This window comes from Epinephelus lanceolatus, chromosome 12, assembly GCF_041903045.1.
Source record: "Epinephelus lanceolatus isolate andai-2023 chromosome 12, ASM4190304v1, whole genome shotgun sequence".
Taxonomy (NCBI): domain Eukaryota; kingdom Metazoa; phylum Chordata; class Actinopteri; order Perciformes; family Serranidae; genus Epinephelus; species Epinephelus lanceolatus.
The window spans coordinates 34,458,393-34,484,831 of record NC_135745.1 but is presented as its reverse complement, the minus strand read 5'-3'; the positions used below and the strand labels follow the sequence as shown (position 1 = coordinate 34,484,831).

Below are 26,439 nucleotides of genomic sequence, written 5' to 3'. Positions count from 1 at the left end.
ATTTCTTGCTGTAATCATAGCACTTGCTGTCTTCTTTTTCTTTATTGCTTTTGCTCTTTTCTTAGTTCCCTCCTTATGTTCCTTGTATCTCTCATTGCATATAACCACGCTGGCCCAGTGCATACAGCGTGTTTGGTGAGATAATAGGTGAGTGTGGTCTCTGTTGCGTCATGCCAGACATCATAAAACCAGCACATCCTCGCTGGCAAGCAGAGCTGAGGACTATCCTCCTCAATCACCTCTAAGCCTTTTCGTGCAACACCTAAAATGAAGGATTGTAGCCACTGGAGTGGAGACAAGCCACTGTCTGTCTGGTGTAGATTAGCACATTCACACACACAGACACATGCAATTACTGCACGAGTAGGTGGCCCACTCACACACAGAAAGATTAGCAGTGTCAGGGGCCCTTGAGCACCTGACTGACTGCAAAAGAAGAGAGGTGAGTCTTGAAAATACCTAGCTAACACTGATGACTAAAAACCATTAAATTGGCTGCCTCAGGGTCTAAAAAAATGAAGAGCCATCAACCTGGAGACTGTTTTTGAACTGAGTAAGCTCTGAGGGTGGATGAGAGATTAGGTGAAGGAGGAAAGAAAGGAAGAGAAATGAAAGACATGAAAGTAGACAATAACAAAGCACAAATGAGCAGAGTAATGGGAGAAACTGAAGACCTGTCATGCCATTGTGGACCACTCCTCAGTCACTTAAATAATAACTTTAAAGCAACTGAATGCCATGACCAGCTGCTAAAGTGAAACTGTAAAATGAATTCCTCCTCACAACCTAAAACGAAACGTTAACACAAATGCGTCAAACCCAACGCCACACCACTAAAATCCAACATTACCAGGCGGACTCTGTAAATCACGACCCTTCTCACTTCAACCATCAGGGCGCATCTTGTAGTCGTTACACCATCCATATCATGTTTCCTCTTGGTGAACAAGCTCACCACAGCCATTACGACCTGTCCAGATTATTGGGCTGTAAATTCCTGGGCTTCGTCATTAACCAAAAATCATGCTCCTTGCCGGCTGTATTTATTATGCTGTTACCGTTGGCCGTGAGTGGAAGGTAATACCAGGTTGTATCATACCACATGTCAGTATTGTGTATGACATATTATGTGTTTTTCCTATTACGTTCCAACCACTGCTGAATAACTGGTGGCCTGACAAGAGTGAAGAGCTGTCTTTGATGCTGCACCCAATTTAAGACTAAGTGGAATATGGATGTCCTCACTGTGTCTTTAATGTGTTTCACTTCCACAAGTGGCTGATCTATCATTTTAAGTGTCATCCAATCCAGACACAGTTGGTGGTAGCACAAACGCAAGTCTCTGCAATTTCCGTCCAGCGGTACTCCATGTGGGGAAAATTGGCCCCATTTTGTTCTGACTGATAATATACAGAATTTACACTGTGTGACACATTGGGTTGAATAGATCATGGACGCTGACATGCTGACACTGACCTGTTGCACCAGTGACAGTGGAAGGCTTTCCTTCAGTGGTTCCTTTGATGGCCTGCACAGAGATCTGGTATTCTGTTCCTGGAAACAGACCTGCAGAAAGACACATTTTTAAATCTCCTTCGTTCCTGTTCCACCACATGTTTATATGTCTGACTTCTCTTCCTTTGCAAAATACTGGAGACTTTCAACTTGTCAGGCCTAAAAATCCATTTGGTTTACCTGATCGTCATAACTCTTGTCTACACTGAGGCCATTATCTATGATGAGGCTTGTCAAGTACACACTGCTTCATTTTAGGAGCTCGCAAGACAAAAACATGGGGAACCACTGCTCTATACTATTATGACATGAATGCTGTCTTCTATCGTCTGTACTAAAATGTATACTGCATATTGTGATACAATGATATTTGGCATAAATAAATATATGACATTCCACTTAGTCATGTATTTGTATTACATGCTTTTATGTACAATTCTGTATTAATATATTGATAATGTGATACAGCTCAGAGGTGTGTTTACATGTATGTACTGTATGTGTGTGCATATTTACTGAATGTGTTTTGAACATATGGATGCTTCACACCCCTTTTCCCCCCAACAATACAGAAGATCTATACAATCAGCACAGTTTGAAAGTTGCCACCCAAGATTAGTGTCACCAATTCAGTATCTGATCAAATGTCTCCCGTTCTGTTCCTGAGATATGACATTAAGTAATGGCCAGAAAGGTGTTTCATGCAGAATATTATGATGTCACAGCAAAGTTGACCTTTGACCCTTTGGATATAAAAATTCTAATCTAAGTTTATTCTTCACTCCAAGTGGACGTTTGTGTCAAATTTGAAGAAATTCCCTCAAGGTGTTCTGGAAAAACGCGGTCACGAGAATGAGATGAATGCAAGGTCACACTGACCTTGACTTCTGACCACCTAAACCTAATCTAAATCTAATCTAAGTTTGTTTTGAATCCAAGTAAAAGTTTGCGCCAAATTTGAATAAATTTCCTCAAGGTGTTCTTGAGATGTCACAGTCACAAGAATGAGACAAAGTCACAGTGACCTTGACCTGGGACCTATGACCACAAAAATCTGAACAGCTTATCGTTAAGTCCAAGGGGACGTTTGTGCCAAATTTGAAGAAATTTCCTCATTGTGTTCTGGAGTTATCGCCTTCATGAGAATGAGACGGATGCAAGGTCACACTAACCTTTGCCCCTGAACACCAGAATCTCATCAGTTTATCATTGATTCCAAGTTGAAGTTTTTGCCAGATTTAAAGAAATTATTGCATTCACAAGAATGAGACAAAGTCACGGTGACCTTGACCTTTAACCCATGACTACCAAAATCTGAACAGTTCATTGATAAGTCCAAGGGGACGTTTGTGCCAAATTTGAGGAAATTCCCAAAAGCCTTTTTGAGATATTGCGTTCAAAATATTGGGATGGGTGGACGGACAACACGAAAACATAATGCCTCCGGGTACAGTTATTCATGGCACAAAGGCATTAAAAAAAAAAAAAAAACAGAAATAAAATTAACAAAAGGGCAAAATATCAGTTCAAAAAAGCAAGAAATATAAAGCTTGTTTTTTGCTTGATGCATCTGTGATGGTCTTGAGTGCCTGCACGGTTAAAGTGACCTCTATCTATTATCTATTAGGCATGGTCCTTCCAAGAGGTCTCATGCAGCGGGTTTTGGCCTGTCAGGGAATTTTCAACATTACCTAATTACACACGGACGCACATCGACGAAGAACCATGCTATAAACCTGAGTTTCTGATACACTCCTCAACAGTTTGGGAAAATATTGGTTTGCCATAAGGACAAACTGCAAAGAATATAAAACATCCAAACGGTTCTTTGTCACAATCCCACATCATTGCTGTGTGACCATCTGTGCAGCGAGTATAACTGAGCCTTTAGTGGGTCTTTTGAATTGAATGATATCATATTGAGAGGTAAATTATTACAAAGTTTACGCTTAACCAGAGAGACTTTAAGATAAGAGCACAACTTTGGGGCTTAAGGGTTTTTTATTTGTGTTTACATCTTCTATGCAAACTTGTTTTTTTTGTCTGTTAAAACTCTTACCGGCAATAGTGTGCTTTGTGCGTGCCTCTTGACTCCTCTGTACATTCAGCTCCTCCTCCTGTCCAGCCGGGTCAGTGTGTGTGAGCCTGAAGTGATCCACCTCAGCTGATGGGTTCTTCCAGTCCACCTGAATAGAGACTTCTGTCTGGCCAATAACTCTGATGCCATCGATGGCAGAGACATCTGGGAAGGATACAAGTGTTGGAAAGCAAGGTGGAACTGGGAGTACAGACGTGACCCTTTAAACTGGAAAGCCTGCGTTAAAGCCTCCTTAATCACAAGCATCTGCCCTGCTCTACTCCCATGTCCCTGGGCTAGACGACGGATCCCCTCCACCCTGAAATGTTACCTTCCTTTCTTGGGAGGAGGCCATACAGGAATTTCCTATTTGGCCATCAATATCATAACCAAACATGATACTAGAAAATTAGTATTTTACTCTATCAAAATAAATAAATCACGCCTTGTCTTACAATATACTGTGGATAATATCTTCACTTACATGTCAGGAAAACTGCACACTGAAGTTAAACATATTTAACACATATTTAAAACAAATACAAGCACAGTACGACTCTCATTATTATTATGTTCGAGTATATTGTGAATGGTATTGAATAATTATGTAATCATTGCTCATCTTACATGAATTAATTTCATAAATTCCTTAAATAAGAATATATAACTGCATAGACAGTGTAAATAATGCATCTGTATTATTGTTTTTCTGCCATTAAAGTCAAAGACATCAAATATATACACATATTTTATGCAAAAGTTAAGTGTGATAACACATAACCACTGGTTTAACCTATCTGTGAGTCAGAGATACTATACATACTGCATCATACCCACACAGAGGTATTTGCCAAAGATTAAATTGCATTAAATACATGAATGTAACTGCGTAAACAGATAGGTACCATTTAGGATATTAGTATAGCCAGGGGGGAAGTCAGAATTGGCAGCATATGGTGAAAAAAGACAGAACTGTACCATCAAACAAAACAAATGGTACCAAATGAAAAGCGTTAGTATTTTTTTATGGCAGCTATTGGGTTTTTCCAGAGGAGAAAGAAAAACATTCACTTAAACCCTCTTTTGAAGTACATCATCTTTTGAAGTCGAGGACTATGTAACCAGTCTGCCTCATGCTGTGCACTCCTCACACAACCATAAGCCAGATGATGGCGTGTTTTCCCATGCCCATATGGGGATGCCATGCTCTGTGAGGTTTTCCATGGCTAACCAGGCTAACCACACATTAGAGCCAAACTCAATCGCTCCCTCTGTCTGTCTGTCTCGCTCACGCCCACCCAATCCTGTCTAGTAATCTCTTTCTCCTCACATCTGTCTCTACCACATCTGTGAACAAGTCCGATTTCCATTAAACACATCCGCGGAGCCATTTCCTTGTAATTACCTTTAAATTTAATGGTTAACAAACCAGTGCTTAATGAAACACTTAGTAATAACGGGCTTCAGCTTGTTCATTGCTCTCTTGCATCGCATTTCCGCAAAAGACATTTACGGTAGATTTAAATACAGGAAAAAAATCTTCTCATTTTAACTGCAGCTGCAAGCAATTTAGCATATGTGGAACAGACTGGTCATTCATGCATAAATGTATACCTTAATCATGTGCCTGCCCACATCATAAAGTGCTATTGTTCAGATGTGCAACTATCAAATCAATATACAAATGTCAAACTTGTCTACCCTTGTGCTGTGTTCTTGCCTCTTTCCTAAAATCTAGGTACCTAATCTGCAACACCTCCTTCCTCTAAACATTTAAGAGCTTGTCGCTTAAGTGTTTTCATGCCTCATCATGCACGCACTTAGATTTGACCTCAAATGTGACTGTTTAATCCACAGAAAATCTAACTAAATCCCCCAAACCTGCAGGCCATACCTAGACTCCCTGCCACTTGAGTCTTTAATGGGTCACATCTGCCTTTGAAACTACAACACCAACACAACACATTTAAAGGCAACATGCTGCACCCAGCCCTGCACCACTTCACCAGTAATGGTTCGTAATCTGCGTCATGCTCGTTTAGTCAAAAGAAGCACACATTCCAAAGCCTCACTGTTGTTTCCAATCCTGCACCTGCAGCCTGTGCTCACCTGTGGTTGCTTCAATCTTGTCTGCTTCGCTTTGGATTTCTTTAACGACAGCATACACCTTGACAATGTATGTGATCCCAGGTTCCAGTCCTGTGATGAGGTAGGAGTTCTCTGTGTTGGGAACCCGGATCTAAGATACAGTGAGTTGAAACAAAGGGTAAAATATTAAAAAATATATATCATTCCATGCTGCTTCCTTTATTTGACATTCCTACAGATTCTATCAAAGAGAAACCAAAAACCTACTTGCTCCAGGAGTCTCTCATCATCTTTGGGATTATATGTCAAAATGTAATACTCTGCTGCACGAACTGAATCCCACTCAACCAGGAGGGAGACGTCGGTCAGCTGGACCAACCGCAGACCCTGAGGGCCGAAGACTGACAGAGACAGCGAGGTAGACACAGGCAGAGGATGAGACAGAGAGAAAAGGTTTAACAGAGACACAGTAGCACATTTTAATACAATGTTCCATCTGTTTAATCAGCCCCTTGACTATTTCCCTTTGTCGTTTTCTTTATGTCCTTTATTCTTCCTTAATACACTTACTTAAAGGACCAGAAAATCTATTTCCTCTGGGTCTTTTACACTTTACTTTAAGTGTCCCTATTTATCCCGTATAATCAGTATATAAAAGTATTAAATGGCAATAACACTGTTGCAAGCAGACAGAGGGACATTTTTAGTGTTTATGAATGTACAGTGCTTGTCAACAATAAGAATGTCTCCTCTCCTCCGGGATAAATAAAGTTCTATATTATCTTTTTTTTTATTATTATTATCACAACTGTGTTTTACTATTATTGTCATTCATTTTTTGTTGCCATCTTCCATCTCTGGTGTCTACAGGAGGAGTTACAACTGCATTCTAATCATTGTAAACCATTTATGTTTATATATTGATTATTTATGATACATTTCTGCTACTTACAATGACTGTATATGACCACAACCTTTTCTGTCATAGTTAAAAACAATTTAGGGTATCTCACATGAGAGATTTTCACACTGGTTTGTGGTAGGATAGTGTCAGTAAGAAAAAGATGATTTAGCATCTCTGTGCACCAAGGTTTTAGCCACAATGATGTTAAATGTGGCATTATTTGATTGTGTGGTCAGCACTCAATCAAATTTGAGTAAATCCTTTTTTAAATAATGAATATTAATGTTGGAATATTTAAGATTTAAAAAACCACAATTACAGGGGCCTTAATGAGGAGACTGTGTCAATGTTTTTCTATATTTTGTTTGTACTACAGTTTGTACTACATTACTGCTGAGCAATTTTACAAGTAGTTCCATTTGTTTTTTGATATATTTCTTAACTTAAGTAATTTCATCTCAATGCAGCAGAGATACAGTAGGTTAACTCATAGACACTGAATAAATACTCTTATAGCTTCTGGTTGGATCAATATCATTATTTGGGAGAAGAAGAAGAAGAAGAGAACATACTTTGTCAATCCCTGTTTTGTTGTTATGTACATGTTACATACACACATGCACAAATGGGATCTATACACGTGCATTAAATGGGGAGATGTCAGAGTGAGGCAGCTGCCCATGGACAGGTGCCCTGAGCAGTTGGGGGTTTAGAGGCTTGCTCAAGGGAACCTCTGTGGTGCTCTGGAGCATGAACTGGCATCTCTCTAGCTACCAGTCCACACTCCATACCTGGAGGGGGACTTGAACCACCGACCCTTTGCTTCACAGCCAGGTCCCTATGGACTGAGCTACTGCCTTGAAAAAGCAGTGCAAACTTTTAAAAACCTAAAAAACCACAAAATGACATTAGAACCAGGAAATCATGAACCAGGAAAAAGCAATGCAGTGAGGTTTCTTTAGCACACCTGAGATGGAAACTGGAAAATATATTACTTTTCAGTGGTTTTACAAGGCCAAAGGGCTTCATCAGAGATGATGGAAAAATTACAGCAGGGGGCGAATCAGAAGGTATATTACTAGTACAATAACAAAATAGCAGCCAAAAGACAGTAGACAGCAAGTCAGCAGTGTTGGGGAGGGAGGCTTTCCACAAACAAGAAGAACTTTCTGTGGCCACGATAGAGCGAAATAAATAGATGGTAGATGGTGGTACATTTCGAGAAGCACACACAAACGTAAGCATATTTCAAGGGGAAGAAAGTGAGATGGGTGGTGAAGGAGGCCACCATAACTTTGGCAGGGAAGCAATTCACATCAGGTTCATATGCCGTTCCACAAGGCAAAGTCAGGAAGCTTAATGTTTTTTCTCAAATGTAGCAATCCTTTTCCATGCAGTAGCAGTTAATATCCCCCTGTTGCTACTCTAGGCACGACTATCAACAATCTTTACCCTCGAATAATATCTCAGAACAGCTGGGGTGAATAAATTAACATATTAAGATGGGAAAAAGTGGAAACATATAGTGATTTGTGTCTTCTCTGAGGAAAATATGACTGAAATAACAAGTTTGGACTGCTTAAAAAGGCTGTAAATCTGCAAAGAGTGAGCACAAAGGAAATATCGGTGTTAATGTTGTTCAGGACAAATGAAATGGGAATCAAATGGTAGTTAGCTTCTATTTTTTGCTCCTCTGTGTCCTATTATTTTTCCCATGTGTTTTATAAATATTTTAAAATGGGAAAGATGAATCAAGTCTCTGAGACATTTCACTTACTGTACACACAGAACTTGAAGAAGAAGCCAAATACGGTTTTGAGTTGAGGACAATTCTCAAAAGGTACATTATGTTGAACATAATCTCAGACATTTTTGAGACAGTCAAAAGAGCTACCATAAGAACACTAAATCCACAGCATCTGCATTGTGTTATTAGGGCTCTAAAGAGGTTACTGTATTCATTTTTAAAAATCTCACCAGCTTTGTAACGAGATTATCTCATTAAATGTGGCTGCTGAACTTTCCAATTTTTTTTCTACTCTAATCTGATGGATAGACAAAGGTTCAGGCTATAAAAATATTATCACTGTTAAAGCATCACTGTTTCTCTGAACCCTCATGGTGTCTGCCTTTGATAATGGAGATAAAAAATAATATTGAAGCTGTATCAACATTAATGGCGAGAAATGTACAGTATATCTAAAGCCGTATTTCAAGAGTCATGTCATCACGCAGGGAGCAGATTGACATCCATCATCCAGGTGCTGAAATGGAAAGTAGCCACATAAAACAAAGAAATGTCTCCTCTTCTCTCGGTGCTTATTACCACAACTATTACTAACACCTAAAAACAACACTATGTATTTTTTTTCTAACCTCCCACTTTCCCCTTCCTCCCTGACTTTTCCTCTGACACGGTGCCACTATTGATGTTGGACTCTATTCAACAGCACCTACACACGAAGCCGCAGATCTGTCTCTCGCTATGCTCTGCCTCTGCAGAGCAAAACACAGCTTGAAGAAACTAAATCACCATCAAGGGTTTGACATAGCTGACCTGCAACTGTGAAGACTGTGGTTCAGGACCTGAAATTGGTTGTGGAGCTTCTTTTGGTGGATCCATGTGCAGCAAACGTTAAAAAAAAAACCTGCTTTAAAGTATGAGCTCTGTACTCTGGGTTAAATGTAGAGGAAGAAATGCCATAGACAAGTACGGCCAGGGGTTGCCATCTATAGAATATTATTTTAAAGCTCCTTCTGCAGGCCAAGAGACGAGCACTTTGAAAAAGCTAAATTCTGTGCCGTTCACCTGCAGCTGAATCTTCAAGATAACCTTAGAAATAACTGTCAGAGTATGAACTCAGTGTATTAAACTGTTCATGCCTGGCTGCTGCTGCTCACCTTTCTGCTCGCCTGGCCTTAAATTGCCATAAAATGCAATTTTATACCCTGCTCCTGAGGCAGTACAGTAATAGTGGTTTGGTGAGCAGTGCATTTAGAAGGAAAGGTGATGACTCTTCAGGTGGGTCAAAGCCAAATGGAGCCCCACAAGACTGATGGGTGTTCTTATATTCCTGTGGTATTACAGTATGTGACCTGATGTCATTTGTTGTCCAGAGGCGATAGCTGTCAGTGGTCATAGGGTCATCCCGCCGAAAAGGCCCCATCAGCTGCTCTATCTGAAATAACTGTTGGAGAGATGCTTTGAATTCCCCAGAAGTAGGTCACTGTGGCCATCATCACTGCCATACCTTTAGGTTCAGACGTATGTCAATGGATTGACCATGTATTGCAAATAGTTAGGAGTCAAATTTGGTAGAAATGATTTAAGTGTTACTGGTACAGTAGGGTTCAAATGGTGCTTTTAATTCTGGGTTTGTCTTCCACATTGCAAACTACTTGCTCAGCTCAGATACTTTATTGAACCTTTTATCTCTCTCTGTTCACGTGTAAATATTTAACAGTAAACCTAATTGGATTAAATAAGGGCTTTTACAGAATACAAAGCACAGGTGGAAAAAATATTATGAATGATAGCTGAATTCCATTTAGCTACTTTAGCCTCAGTGTCCTCATATTGTGCATGCTAGCTGACTGTCACACTATCATTTCTTACTGGGGCACTTCAATAGAACAAAACCACCATTAATGTTAATAGTAACACTTGTGCTTTTCCTACTGTTAAAGGTCAAAATATCTGATGTACAAAAAGTTAATGAGCCATAGATGCTGCAGCATGAATCAAACAGCTGATAGCAGATAAGCTGGTACAAGCACGAATTGATTTCTCTGAGCTCTAAGAATTTATTCAGTAATAACCTAAGAGTTTTTTTACTAAATGATATGAAAAAGAAATGTATATAAAGGTGAACAGGCCAAGTATTATGTTTTTAATGGTCCCAGAGCTCCTTGTAGCATCTGTGTTTTCCATGAGATGGCAGTTAACATTAACAGCTTAATGTCAGCAGAGCTGTAGAGGTGACAAAATAAAAAGCTGAAATGTAAAATCTTAATTCTCATGAGAAACATAGATGAACCTAAATCAAGCAGAGGTCATAAAAAGTTATTACGCTATTCCCCAGATATATAATTCACCCATAAAAAGATCAGTGGAATATGCTTGCTCAGACACCTTTCATCACACATCAGAAATGTCACTGTTAGCTACGATAAAAACATAACTTATATGTATGATGTATGTCTGCAAGGATAAAAAAGACTGGAAAATATGCTGGTGTTTTTTGTTCTTTATGAATTGCTTACCAACAACAACAACCAACAACAATGCAGATTTAATGGTGATCCACTTTAAGGTCTGGTCATGCACGAATATTTCAAGTTCAACTTTAGCATGCCCTCTAACGTGCCCTTTGAGTAAACGGAGAGCCCAAAACGGATGAAGCTAGCTTATGAGCTGTGTTAAACCTCTCACTTTTAATTAACCCATCATTTTCTGAGCCCACGCTGTTGTATTTGCTGAGGTTTGCTGATATTTATGAGACAGAAATCAACAATAAATATCTGTCTTTTTAAGTGTGAACCTATTGTCCCATTATGACAGAGCTAATCAGCTAGATGCCCCCATTTTCTGGGGACAGTCCCTGTTTTTGGTGGCCTGTCCCTATCTGGAGCTGTCCCCAGAAATGTCCCTGTATTTAACTGCAGGGCTGCAGACTCTCATGCACTGAGATTCATGTAATTGACACTTTCCACACGTTGCACACTTTATTTTCACTCTTTCTCTGACTGGGATTGTTGGTAGGCTATTAGTAACTGTAGGAGAAGCAGGCCAACTCAAAACTTTTTATTAAGTACAACTATTAATAGGACACGGCAAAAGTTAAAATCAAAGTACTGCAGTCAGGAGAGGTAGGCCTATTCAGCACAATGTACCTAAATTTACTTTTGCTGAAGATGGAACTTTTTATTCTTATAAATGCTGCTTGATTGTTATATTTTGTGCTCGAAAGGCTGCAATCCTTTCAGACTTTCATCCTATTTTAGGCTGATTTTGAGCGAACCGTTGTGCCTGGGGCAGGTTGTGTAGTAACGATACTCGTTACCTAGAAAGCTTGGAAGGAGATATATGTTTCTTCCCTGTTCCAAACCAAACTCAGACCCTGAAACGAAGATATAGCCTACTGAATGTACACACATGCTACTTTTGCTTTTTAATGATTGTAACACTGAATAAAGGCCTACCCTGCTGTATAGGAACTAGTGAAGTGAAGCAGGAAAACTTTGCAAATATTCAACCAGCAGTGTGTCCTCGCAGTGTGTGCAGATGAGCGGTGCTTGGCTTCCCCCAAAGCTCCCTGCCCGTCCAGCAGTGGAGGTCTGGCAGCTGGCTGGACGGGGGGAAGCTAAACACCACTTATCTTCACACACTGCGATGACACACAGCTGGTTGAATATCATTAAAGATTCCCTTTATATCCATTGTCTTCTGTCTAAATCAACAGTAATATGGTGGTTCACTTTGACACTGACATCCTTAGGTTGTAGTTTGGCTTTAGCTTCGAACTATCTTAACTTTTTTAACCTGTTTTTGCTGCTGAGTCAGTTTGACATCCTTGTGATATCCTTCACACAGATATTGTAGACCCCCCTGTCTGCCTTTCTCAGAATGTGCATTTTTGTTTTACAATAAATGTAATAATATTTCTTATGGGAGTGCAGTTAGTTACAGTGTCGGGGCCATGCTAGCTCCAACAGCTTGGCGGACCATCACAAAGGTGTGGGGCTTAGTTTTTTTTTTTAATTTCATAGATAATAACATTGGTTATTTTAATGATATTCATGTCTGAAATCAGGTCACTTCATGCTAACCATCAATTAGCTCGGTTAACAGTTAGCTAACAGTTAGCTAACTCGCAATTAGCTAACTGAGCTTTAACTCTGCTTATTTTGTGCCTTTAATAGCATTAAATCTTTATTATTTAAAATACTTGGGGGAGTAAATTGCACACTACACATACAATATGGGATAACTATTAACAGAGTGGCGATATACTGTGAACATTAACTGGTGCTAGCATATTCACTTATTGCTAGCGTATCAGCCGTTAGCTCCCGTTACACGCTAACGTTTGCTAACAAACTAATGTTAGCTTAACTCTCAGCCTCTATCACCGCCTATTTCACCAGTTATTGTGCTTACAATGAAAACAAATTCAGAGTTCGTGTTTTAAACCTTCTGAATAACTTACCTAATGAACAGTCTTCGCCATAAAAGCCTTCTTCACAGATGCACTGGCCATCCACACACTGGCCGTTACCCACGCAGTCATTGGGACACTTCTGGATGCTGCAGTCCTCACCGGTGAAGTGCGGGAAACACACGCATTTTCCATCCACGCATTGTCCCTTGTCGTTGCAGTTGTCTGGACACAGGAGCTGGCTGCAGTCCTCCCCTGTGTAGCCCTGGTGGCACACACACTTTCCATCCACGCACCGGCCGTTGTCATTGCACTCATCTGGGCAGGAGGACACTGAGCAGTCTGGGCCTTCCCAACCTGGGTTACACAGGCAGCTGCAGGTGTCCTGCTGGTAGGTACCATGGCCACTACAGCTTGTGTCCACACCTGGAGACAGAGAAGGGGTTATTCATAGATTTAAATTATTTATAGGTATAAAGTATTTGGTTTTTTTTTACTTGCAAATATCCTCACTTACTCTTTGATGATTCTATTCTTTTTATTTGCATACTGTTTTATGTGGGTGTAGATTTCTGGGGGGACACAGGGGACACATTCCCCTCAATATTTGCATGTGCATTTGTCCCCCTCAATGAAATATGAAAGGAGTAGAGGTCTTTCACTGTGACAAAATTAAACACACTTACAACATAAGTTAATGCATAAAAGGCACACCATTTAAATTTTTTTTATTTAAATTTAAATTTATTTAAATTTAATTTCACCAGAATGCAGGAAATTAAGTGTGGGACCCTGTGTCTTCATATGAGGACATCACATTTTGGGTTTACTTGACCTTTTACTAGTCTAAGTTAATAGACCTGTTGTCCTCATTTCTGGACACTTTTTTGTGCCATCTAGTGGTAGTAAGAGCACAATACACTAATCCATTAAAAACAAGATGGCAGCCATCTCTGCCAAGTCAGTCTACAGCTAGTCTCGCTCACCAGACCTTTCTCAAGAAAAGAAAGGTCTGGCTGGGCTGACTCTCACTTCAAGATTGGAGAAAAAACACCCCGGCTGCTTGTATTTCTTTCAACCAATCACAATCGTTCTGGGCGGTGCCACAGCAACGGTGCGCTTGCAAAAATATTGCTGGGGGGAAACAGGTTTTGGTGTAACACGGCCACAAAAATATCGCCTACAAGATGCAAACCATGGCAGAAAAATGGCTACATCCCCACAAGATCAAACACCGCAAAAGTTAGTAAAGGACGTGTTGAAAACGGTTAAAAACTGCTACACAACCAGAGGTGGTAGGGCGGGACTTCAGCGGGTGGCTCATTCCGCCCAATGAGAGGCTGATCTATGCAGCGAACTTCCGTCCACTCAGACTAATAGACCTGTTGTCCTCATTTGTGGACACTTTTGTGTGCCATCTAGTGGTAGTAAGAGCACAATACACTAATATGTTAAAAACAAGATGGCAGCCATCTCTGCCAAGTCAGTCTATAGCTGATCCCCACACAAAAATGGACAAGATTAAAAACCTGATCACATTTAATGGTTGAAACTTGTTTATTTATGATTAATAATGTTTGTACTTTGATATGGCAACAAAATTGACCAAATTTAGAAACAGTAGCAAGCTAAGACACTGTTAATTAGTAAGTACTTGTTTGAGGACATTGGAATTTTATTATTGTCTTGTTTGAGGACACTGAGACTTTATAATTGTTGACAATGTTTCATTTTTTATACTTAATAGGTCCTACTGATCCCAAATAACTAGGAGAAATTAAAAATGCAAACCAAATAAAAGCTTGGGTCTCAAGAGGATGTGTCACCCCCCAGTGTTGAAACAAAACCTATGCCCTTGACTTTATAATAAATAAATCATAAAAAATATACTGTTTTCAGGATGTAAAATGCAGCTTCTTCCCTACTGCAAACTCCTCTCTCCACTTGTTTACCCGAAGGATATTGGGTCAAGAGTTGACTTCCCAGTTCAGCTGCTACACGATATTATTGCCTGTATTATATTGTGTTGTGGCACAGCTCACCTGCAGCCCCATGGCCTCCACAGCATCCCTGAGTACACTGGGTCTTTAGGTAGTTGACCTCCTCCTCCAGCCCGTTGACCCTGTACAAGAGTGACTTGAAGCTCTCCGAGTCCTCACAGTCGCACTTTGGTGTCTGCAGCTTGATGTTGTGTCTGAAGATGATGTCATTCTCTCCATTTGTAGTAGTCTCTGTCTGCAGACCTACAGAGCAGGACAAAAATTCAACTGTTTCATTCCTCACACACAATGATGCTGTAAATGTTGTACAATATTTATTGCCAGGTGAAAAATCTAAATAAGCATTACATACTACCCGAAAAATTAAGCAGCCAAAATGATACCAAAAAAACTATTCACGCCAAACTACATTCATCTACTACAGTAATCTTTGCAATGCACACTAAATTTATTATATATCTTTGTGTTGAAAAACACAAAAACAGTTCTTTTTTTCCCACTCTCACGTCATGTCTCACTCTCACTCATATCTCTTTTGTAGTTATTCTCCATTGCATTCTCTCTAGCTTTCTTCTTTTGTTTATTACCTGTTTCATCCTGGTCTGACAGGTGCTCAAGTTTACAACTGGAGCTCCCCGGGATGTCAATTTTATAGACGTGGCTGAAGGTGACTCCCTGCTCTGGGGCTGAGGGGTCTTGGTGAGTGGTGGCGAAGCTGAAGTTTGACACAATGCAGAGTAGAACAAGTAGGCACAGGGCCCTCCACAGGAGTCTCGTGGTCATGGCTAGAGGTCAAGATAAGAGCAGATATTTGTTCATTTTTGATTCTTTACACTTTCTGAGACATCTAACTATAGAATGCAAATGATTATGTGTGTCTAAAAACACCGTTGGACAGCATTTGTGAGCATGCAGAGCGCTGACTGTAAGGTAACCTTTAAAACTGTGACTACTCAATGAAAGTAGGGATTGGGCCCCTCCAAAACTATAATAATTGCAATGTTTCCGTGAAATAGTAAAAAGGACAGCAGGGTAGTTTATGGTTTGTGCAGCAGTTATTGTTACAGAATAGCAAACAAAAACACAAATTACTATAATAATAATTACTTTTGTAACAAAACTGTGGTAGGAGGTAAGCAAAGCTTGGCAAGAAAACCCTGCTCACCTCATAAGCATATTGAATTGCCTTACACAACAGAAACATCAATAGGATCAAACCTAAGCTCCTCACAGCTGGCTCCAATTCAACTCCAAGACTGTCAGAGTGGTATGAGATAATTCATCGTATGAAAGTGAAATGTATATTCCATCAGTGGTGCCAGGGTTAAGGTTAGCCCATGCCCATGGCCCCAGATACAATTGCTGTAGAGATTGGATCTTTGGCATGAACTATGTGTAACGGGCTACCGAATCTGTAGATGTTTGTCGACACGGCTGACTGGACCTGAGTCTCTGGGTTAAAAGAGGGTCACGTTTGTACTTTCCAGTCACTGTTTAATAGAGAGCTGAGGACAGAAACACTATCTAGACAATAAGTTACATTACAGTCAGTGGGGCACGCTGCTGTATATTTAATCTCAGGAAACCTGAACCATTATGTCACTGCGGTGTGTGTGTGTGTGTGTGTGTGTGTGTATGTGTGTATGTGTGTGTGTGTGCTATGCCCTCATTCCACAGTATGGCAGCAGAAACCGAGCAGTCATCACTTTGCCAGAGATCCTTTTGCTCTAAACCATAAATTGTGCTCAGTCAGGCGTTTGAAAACTTCTGAAACTTGTCCTTTGTGATGATGTCATTGTGTTTTAATGATAGTGATGTCATGTGAACTTAAAACCTTGTAACAGCAAGCGGCTTGCCCGGGAAGCAAAATTACATGCTTTCAAAAATAGCAGGGCTGTTTTAACCTTCAGTCTTTTTTGGACTTTGGTCTGAATTTAACATTCTGGTGTAAAAGTTTGAATTGCGGCAGAAGAAACTTCTGATCTGTGCTGAGCTTGTGTGGTCTATGGAAACACATACCCTCTAATAGAGTGACTGAAAAGAAAGCTCAGTAATAAAATGTTGCGGGCCCTGCTGTGATGCTCGACAGCTGGAAAACTGCACAGCAATATACAGTAGCATACATGCTTAAATAAATATATTGGATTTGTTTGAAATCGTACAGGGTCATTCAGTGGAATATGCATGCTCTGCAAAACCCCGAAGTTGTTACAGTCCTGCACACGCTGTATATAACCATGGAAGACAGACAGAAAAGGCAGGCAGGAAAATGGTATCCCCTGCATCTGCAAGACTTTTGTCTTATTCAATGTAAACTGGTGGGGTAGGGTTTACAGAGGATGGTCCAAAAAAGAGAAAATATCCAGTGAGCGGCAGTTCTCTAGGTGAAAATGCCTTGTTGATGCCAGAGGTCAGAGGCAACAGAGAAAGGCAACAGTAACTCAAATAACCACTTGTTACAACCAAGGTCTGCAGAAGACCATCTCTGAACCAACAACACGTCCAACCTTGAAGCAGATGGGCTACAGCAGCAGAAGACCACACCAGGTGCCACTCCTGTCAGCTAACAACAGGAAACTGAGGCTACAGTTCACACAGGCTCACCAAAACTGGACAATAGAAGATTGGAAAAACATTGCCTGGTCTGATGAGTCTGGATTTCTGCTGCCACATTCAGATGGTAGGGTCAGAATTTGGTGTAAACAACATGAAAGCATGGATCCATCCTGCCTTGTATCAGTGGTTCAGGCTGCTGCTGGTGGTGTAATGGTGTGGGGGATATTTTCTTGGCACACTTTGGGCCCCTTAGTACCAACTGAGCATGGTTTAAACACCACAGCCTACCTGAGTATTGTTGCTGACCGTGTCCATCCCTTTATGACCACAGTGTACCCATCTTCTGATGGCTACTTCCAGCAGGATAACGCACCATGTCACAAAGCTCAGATCATCTCAAACTGGTTTCTTGAACATGACAATGAGTTGACTGTACTCTTATGGCCAATCACAGTCACCAGATCTCAATCCAATAGAGCACCTTTGGAATGTGGTGGAACGGGAGATTCACATCATGGATGTGCAGCCGACAAATATCATCATGTCAATATGGACCAAAATCTCTGAGGAATGTTTCCAGCACCTTGTGAATCTATGCCACAAAGAATTAAGGCAGTTCAGCAAGGTGTACCTAATAAAGTGGCTGGTGAGTGCAAAACCCAATAAACATAGTTTCTAAAAAAAATAATAGGAAAATGTTATATACAGTACAGGCCAAAAGTTTGGACACACCTTCTCATTCAATGTGTTTTCTTTGTTTTCATGACTATGTACATTGTAGATTCTCACTGAAGGCATCAAAACTATGAATGAACACATGTGGAGTTATGTACTTAACAAAAAAAGGTGAAATAACTGAAAACATGTTTTATATTCTAGTTTCTTCAAAATAGCCACCCTTTGCTCTGATTACTGCTTTGCACACTCTTGGCATTCTCTCAATGAGCTTCAAGAGGTAGTCACCTGAAATGGTTTCCACTTCACAGGTGTGCCTTATCAGGGTTAATTAGTGGAATTTCTTGCTTTATCAATGGGGTTGGGACCATCAGTTGTGTTGTGCAGAAGTCAGGTTAATACACAGCCGACAGCCCTATTGGACAACTGTTAAAATTCATATTATGGCAAGAACCAATCAGCTAACTAAAGAAAAACGAGTGGCCATCATTACTTTAAGAAATGAAGGTCAGTCAGTCCGGAAAATTGCAAAAACTTTAAATGTGTCCCCAAGTGGAGTCGCAAAAACCATCAAGCGCTACAACGAAACTGGCACACATGAGGACCGACCCAGGAAAGGAAGACCAAGAGTCACCTCTGCTTCTGAGGATAAGTTCATCCGAGTCACCAGCCTCAGAAATCGCAAGTTAACAGCAGCTCAGATCAGAGACCAGATGAATGCCACACAGAGTTCTAGCAGCAGACCCATCTCTAGAACAACTGTTAAGAGGAGACTGCGCCAATCAGGCCTTCATGGTCAAATAGCTGCTAGGAAACCACTGCTAAGGAGAGGCAACAAGCAGAAGAGATTTGTTTGGGCCAAGAAACACAAGGAATGGACATTAGACCAGTGGAAATCTGTGCTTTGGTCTGATGAGTCCAAATTTGAGATCTTTGGTTCCAACCGCCGTGTCTTTGTGAGACGCAGAAAAGGTGAACGGATGGATTCCACATGCCTGGTTCCCACTGTGAAGCATGGAGGAGGAGGTGTGATGGTGTGGGGGTGTTTTGCTGGTGACACTGTTGGGGATTTATTCAAAATTGAAGGCACACTGAACCAGCATGGCTACCACAGCATCCTGCAGCGACATGCCATCCCATCCGGTTTGCGTTTAGTTGGACGATCATTTATTTTTCAACAGGACAATGACCCCAAACACACCTCCAGGCTGTGTAAGGGCTATTTGACCAAGAAGGAGAGTGATGGAGTGCTGCGGCAGATGACCTGGCCTCCACAGTCACCGGACCTGAACCCAATCCAGATGGTTTGGGGTGAGCTGGACCGCAGAGTGAAGGCAAAGGGGCCAACAAGTGCTAAACACCTCTGGGAACTCCTTCAAGACTGTTGGAAAACCATTTCAGGTGACTACCTCTTGAAGCTCATGGAGAGAATGCCAAGAGTGTGCAAAGCAGTAATCAGAGCAAAGGGTGGCTATTTTGAAGAAACTAGAATATAAAACATGTTTTCAGTTATTTCACCTTTTTTTTGTTAAGTACATAACTCCACATGTGTTCATTCATAGTTTTGATGCCTTCAGTGAGAATCTACAATGTAAATAGTCATGAAAATAAAGAAAACGCATTGAATGAGAAGGTGTGTCCAAACTTTTGGCCTGTACTGTACGTTAAATAAAAAATAGTACTTTTGTAAATTTATACTGATGTTTGCTAACAAGATGCAACTTTGAGGAGTTTAAATCGACATTTGCTTGTCGAGCATCAAAGACTAAAACAGATGGAAAAGAAGAAAATGTGCAGAGAGAGAGAAACAGATCCTAAAAATCCCCACTGGACACTGTGCGAGCATTCGCCAGAACATTAAAATGTCAACAAGTGGGTCTAAAACCTGCCAATCCTCCACTGATACCATTATCAGATTAACAGAGATTCAGAGTAAGTGAGATTACCTGATCTTTTGAGTATGCAAAGATTTTTTCTCAATTGCCAAGATGGAAATCTACTGCAAGTACTCAATTTGACACAATTTGTTTTCAGTAAAATAAACCTTGTCCTCCTTCTGATGATTTACACAGGTTGTAACTCAAGAAGTTCAGTGATTTAAAAGTCTCCAGCCCTTTAAATAGACGTGTAATTACCATGACCTGTTTCTAACTTGTCCAAACTCAATATAGCTGACCCTGTTTGGTTATTTTAGCTGTCTGTTTGATGCTGCTGGTCAAAAGCTTGAGGTCGGAGACTGGTGCCTGTGCGAGAAATCCAAACTATGACATCACTGGGAAATTGCTTTTTTGACCCTATGTGGTAGCCAAAACTTTATTGGGTGTTTAATCAATGGCCAAGTCTTTGGAGGGCAAACCAGAGAGGAGGTAAAATAGACATCAAGAGAAGGAGATGGAGAGGGACAAACGGAAAGGAAGGGAAATAGAGATGAAAGAAAGATTAAGTGAGTGTGAGAGAGCGAATAGGTGAAGGGAGGAAGTGATGGAGAGAGTGTGTTTGAGTCAGTGACAGTTTAGCAGTTAGCCGCATTATAGACCATACACTATAGCCATGTGGAATGGCACTGAGCGCTGGCGCACAGAGACGCTTAACAAGCATGTTTATAGCTCTCTGTCAAGGTTTTTATTTGATGCTTGCCATTTTCAGGCCCTTTCTTATTTCTCTTGGAGGAGATAGCACTGTGACCTTCCAAGCATAGCAGAGGGCCGCGACTGAGCACTGAGAATGTCCCCGTATAGGAAAGAGAGACAGATGGAGGGATTAATGGAGAGAGGAAATGGGGAATAGAGAGGGAAGTGGTGCAGTCACATTTGAGAGTTACAACCAGAGAGATGGATTGATGGATATATGATTGGGTAGAAGAAGGTTGGATGGATATATAAATCAGTAAATGCGTAGAAGGATGGGGGCTAATTGAATGGGTTCATATATGGATGTATAAATGAATGGATTAATGAATGAAAATATTGATGAATGTGTAGGAGATGGATGAATGAATAGTTGAATAGTGGGATGAATATATGGATAAATAGAGATGGGTGCATTACAGGGAGGGATGATAGATAGAATGAGGTATATCCTCTGGTATAGCATGCATTGTATAGGCTACTTAATATTAAAGGAATACTTCACCCCCATAAATGACCATTTTGATATCAGTTCCTTATCTTATGTTGAATTCATGAGGGAAACATATTTTTCGTATGCATCAAGGTAACGTAGAATCCAAAAATAGAGACAATGCTTGATGAATTTGAATAAAAAGGGTCCACATTTAACGCCATAGTTGGTAATGTTGGAGAGCTAGCAAGATTTGAAAGCGGCACCTCCTCTAAGCTCCACCCCCTGCTCCCCCTCCCATCAGTGCTCCGTCCAAAGCCACGAGCCCAGACCTGCCTGAACGTGCATCCTGCAGTCAGCAGAGCAGAGGAGAGCCGAGTAAAATAACAAATCCCCCCAAAGCAAACAAATAATTACCTGTCCAACAGAAAGACAACAACCTCTGCATCACTTTTCAGGCCCTTCAGCTCTTTCAGTTGTCTCCACCGTTCAAAAGCTGGACTGCTGTTGATGTCTGGTTTGTCCTCTCACTTTATCCAAAGCCTTTTTCGTCGCAGCCTTTTCTGCCTCTGACTTTCCTTTCTCAGCCTGTTTAGCGGGGCGAGCCATTACAAGTAACACTGGAAGTGATACTTTTGGCTGCATTGTCTCTGCCATTATTCAGCAAACTCCTGCTTACTCAGCATTTCTGCTGAGGAGTGTGCTGAATATTTCCGGCAATGGTGACACGTGACGAGTGCACGCAGTGAGGAGGGAGGGAGGGACGGAGGGGGACTCAGGCAATAGGAGACATGAAGACATCTGATTGGTTCTTTCCATTCGCACCGAATGGCAGGGATTGGTCAGAGTTTTTACAGGCCTGCAGCTGCCACAGAGGTCGGATTTTTTTCATTCCTTTTTCTGAACACATTATGTATTAACTACTTTCAGGATGGAAGGCCCATTTTACCCAGTATAACAAGAAGTGTTTCTGAACAGGATTACCAACTGTGGCTTTAACAACAGCAAAACTAAATCCATTTACAAACTCTCACACAATTCATGCAGTTTAATTAAAGTTTCATTTATCCAGTCTTATGCTCAGTACTTCCCAAAGACAGCTCTTTCTGATGGGTAACTGAACTAAGGTTGAAAGTTCTCCAAATAGCCAGAGTCCTTTGACAAAAACAGTAATTTTACCTTGCTGAATGCGGTAGCTGCAAGTATACAGCTGCCTCAATCAGTTAGTTTGTTTTTGTCATAGTGCCACTTTGGGATTTTGGAGTTTTAGTTTGGATTAAGCAAAGTCACACAATAACACTAAAAACCTGACTGGGCGAAGCAGTAGTAGACCAGCAGCTCCTGTGTTCAGCAAAATAAAATTACTGTTTTTGTCAATGGAGTCTGGCTTTGAAGAGAGCATGGATAAGTTTCACTTTTAGTTCAGCTTCCTGTTAGACAAGGCTGTCTGTTTGAGAGTACTGAGCATACAACTAGATAAATAAGACTTGGATTATATTGCAAGAGTTCTGTGAGAGTTTGTAAATGAATGTTTTGATAGAGTTTTGCTGTTTGTTTTTTTTTAACATGGACAATACTTTTCTCTGTTTTTGGATTCTTTGTTCACCAGAGGCAATGTGGAAAAAAAAGCCAACACATTTCTTCAATAAATTGGGGATTGAACCCACAACCTCCCAGTCTCAGGGCGGACACTCTACCGCTAGGCCACTGAGCTGGTAAAGGATAACCGCAGCAGATGGTAGTGGGACGGTGAAATGGCAGTAAAGATTAGGTACCACTGAATGATATACTAGATGTATGGAGCATTAATTGGATGTTGTGACACATAGCAAAGGTTTTTTACTCATTATTGTGAAAACAGAAGCCATTCACTGGATATTCTCCAATGGACCGCTAACACAAAGATGCTGAGCTCAGGTTTGGCGTCCATCACATTCATGATGTAAAAGCAGTTCACTGTCATTAGTCACCCTGAATCAACATGCATAAGCAGGATAAAGCGGGAAAACAGAATCACTGCAGTCCAGTGGACGCTCTCACTTCAGCACATGGCCCGACCAGATAGCATTTCAACCTGGCGTCCAAACCCTTCTCAAGTAAAATTCAACATGTCCATAAACACAGTTAAAAATTCCTTCCTGACAATAACTTCTCTATGTCAAAGCAGAGCTATGTCAATGGGCCTGTAAAATGCTAGTTCACTACCTGGGATGTGTTCACTCTTTTATATGGGAGAAAGAGGTGCATGGGACTCTGCCCATGTGTGTACAGTATGTGTGTGAAACTTGTCATTTATAGCTTACGGAGGCGAGGGGGGATTACCTCCACATGTAGCAACAGCAATTTAATGACCTAGAGACAATACTGTCTGTCAACACACAGACACCTTTCACTGAAGGCTTCCTGACAAGCTGTAGAAATGTTTGTCTGTGTTTCTAAAAATCTCTGTATTCTCTCAGAGCTTTGACAACAGTGAATACGCTTAACATTGGGTTAAAATGAACAGAGACAGGGAGGGGAAGACTGCAAGTGAAACAAAGACAAACAGCTGTAGAAAAAAACTTGTATTGGGAATACAGATACACACACAGAGATAGGAAGGAGAAGAAGAAGAAGAAGACTTGGTCAGTCTGTGCACATTTGCCCTATCCTCTCTAGAGAGCCATTAAGCCTCAGACAGAAAGCAGACTGTTTCGCCAGGTTTCAGCTCAAGAAAAGTCTCATTGGACCAAACCAACAACACTGAGGATGAAAAGAAGGGAGGGTTTAAAAAGTGGAGCTGCGAGGTCGAGCCTTTATGTGCGGTTGCAAACGTGTGGACGTTCCCTTCCCCATCCTCTTTCCCTGACTTTGCAGCAGCTTGCAGACAGAACGGGGGAAACTAAAATGAATAAAACGAAGCTGAAAGCAATTATCGTCTGAGAGCCGGGCTCATATCTTCACAGTTCTGTCTGCCTCCCGCTGCCTTACAGACCACAAGTAGCCCTCGATAAGGCCCTTGCTTCATCACGACCATAGAGGCTCTGTTCCCCTTAGTGGGGCTGTCAGATGAAAACCTAACCAACTGAAAAGAAAGAAAAATAACACAACCCGAGCATTAATAAAGCCTTAGTTCTAGACAGAGATAAGTTTTTGAAATAATAAAAATGTGTTTGGAGTAGCTTTTACGTGCCCAGGGGCCATTTTCAATCAGTGAAAGTAAATGAAAAAACTAAAGTTGTGAGGTTTCCATGAAAGCAGTCACGTTATGCAATCTGAACACTTTTTTATGAGCCACCCACTCAGGGTATGTGTGTCTCGCTTTCTTTCTTTCTTTCTTTCTTTCTTTCTTTCTTTCTTTCTTTCTTTCTTTCTCTCTCCTTCCCTTCTCCCTCTGCCTCCCTCTCTCTATCATTCTGCATGGCTGAGGGCCCACATCTGTAGCTCATTTTGCGAGGGCTTCTGTGTATTCCCTGAGCCAGCACAGTAGCATTAAAGGTAAATCTACTAGATCGACAGCCCTGTGAGAACATCCATCACCCCAGCACACAGTTATTATAAATATTTATGTTATTATCATGGAGGAAAATTAGTGCTGGCAGCATTGTTGACAGACAATAAAAGATTATCTACATTACAATGTGGTATTAGATATACAAATCGTAAATTGTAACAGAAGATCATTTTTGCAGGAATTAAAGGCTGTCGCAGCTGCTCCAAAGGGAGAATAACTTTTTTGATTAGTGCATTTTTGAAAGTTTAAAGAAGCTTAAAACTGATCCGAATTTCAAACTATAACTTTTTAAAATACTCTTTGTATTTTCTTTATTACAATACAAGACGTATTCAGCAATACACTTTGAAAAAAATAAGTGACTGAGGAAGTATTCACATTATATACTAAGTAAAAGTAGCTGTACCACACTAAAATACTCCATTACAAGTATTCCTGCATTCAAAGTGTTAAGTAGAAGTACTCTATATGCAGAATAGCACCTGTCAGTGTAATGCTATTTATTACTGGATGATTTATAGGGGTGTTTATCACTGATGCATTAACAGGTGTTGCTTTAACAGGTTGTGCTAACTGTTTGATACTGTTGGGTTCACTCTATAAAAATGCATTATATTTAATAAAACAGTGCTGTTTTGTAAGTAAAGTATTAATTTGTAAAGTAATGAGTAATTAAATCTGTTTAATAAATGTTATGAAGTAAAAATACAAGTTGTACAAATGTTTAAAGTTAAAAATAAAAATGCCAAAGTGAATGCACTGTAAATGCAGGAAGAAACGTGCCAACACTTTAATGCTCACATAACCTCATTTAGCATCTCATCCCCATCACACGTCAGTTATCGCTGACCAAGATTTCCACAACGAAACAACGAAGACAAAGTGTTGCCATGCACACCCAAACTAACATAAGACCACCTTTAGTCCTGAGACACATCATAAATTCCAGGTGTCAAGTTAAACTTAACACTGTCATTTAACTGACAGCAGGGTCAGGGTGAGAGGCTGCAGATGTGGACTGTGTCACTCAAGCCCTACCACCCATCTGGTGATAGCCTGGCAGATAGGCTGAGGTGAGACAGGGATAACAAGAAAAGAGGAAGGAAAGACGGCTAAGAACATTTAGATGGATGGAGAGAAAGAAAAGCAGAGAAATAGCCTATTTCTGGTGTGAAGCAGGTTGATAAATAGAGAGAAAGAGTACCAGAGGAGAAGCAAACGCGTACTTGGTCACCTTGGGATGAGGTAAAAATAAATAAGAGTGCTTTCTTAGCACAACAGACCTTTAATTAACAAAGTTGTTTTTCTCTTGATTGTCATAAAAATGCTTTCACTTACTTTTTTTACTAAATAGAAATGTCATAAAATAAATTACTTTAATCTAACATTGAACAAAAAAAAACCTACCTAACAAAACGTCTAAAGAAATGTCACACAGGGTAATTGGACTAATAATGGCGAGTAAACTAAATCATTTAATAAAAATAGGCAGATTGGGGACTGTACAAATGAAGTGCCATTTTTAAATCACTGAGAATGACAAAATGAAAATGTAGCCTTACCCTTGAGGGTTTTCTTTAACTTTCTCCTCCTCTACTCTCTTTCTTCGTCAGCAAGTTTCTCCCTCTGCCACCTGTTGATTCAAAGACCTCAACACTGCCAGTGACTTTTGCTCTCTCCCTCCCTCTTCAATTGCTAAAATCTCTCCCAAATGCCTTTAGGCCAATGGGCAGTTAGCTTGGGAGTGTCTCCTCTCCTCCTCTCCTCAAGTGATTGAATGAAAAGGGAGAGGGAGAGGAGGAGGAGAAAGATAATGAGCAGCATTTACTACTCTTTTCTTCTGAGCTAATCATGCCTCTTACACTTTTGTCAGAACTTTTAATAATAATAATAATAATAATAATAACAGTAAT

At 40.5% G+C, this 26,439-nt stretch overlaps 1 protein-coding gene across 5 annotated transcripts in view; it reads right to left on the bottom strand.

The window, feature by feature from the left end:
* tnn (tenascin N) overlaps positions 1 to 26,217 on the bottom strand; it is a 50,412-nt gene extending 24,195 nt beyond the window's left edge. For 3 of the 5 annotated variants that reach the window (XM_078173326.1, XM_078173329.1, XM_078173328.1), the window contains exons 1-8: positions 26,089 to 26,217; positions 15,330 to 15,527; positions 14,785 to 14,985; positions 12,794 to 13,168; positions 5,948 to 6,081; positions 5,702 to 5,831; positions 3,575 to 3,757; positions 1,477 to 1,566 (exon numbers count right to left, since the gene is read on the bottom strand). In XM_078173326.1, coding sequence (XP_078029452.1) covers positions 1,477 to 1,566; positions 3,575 to 3,757; positions 5,702 to 5,831; positions 5,948 to 6,081; positions 12,794 to 13,168; positions 14,785 to 14,985; positions 15,330 to 15,525 — 1,309 coding nt within the window. In that variant the 5' untranslated portion in view covers positions 15,526 to 15,527; positions 26,089 to 26,217. The remainder of the gene's footprint in view (positions 1 to 1,476; positions 1,567 to 3,574; positions 3,758 to 5,701; positions 5,832 to 5,947; positions 6,082 to 12,793; positions 13,169 to 14,784; positions 14,986 to 15,329; positions 15,528 to 26,088) is intronic. The other 2 variants (XM_078173330.1, XM_078173331.1) reach the window with 2 other exon arrangements.
* Positions 26,218 to 26,439: the final 222 nt, after the last annotated feature.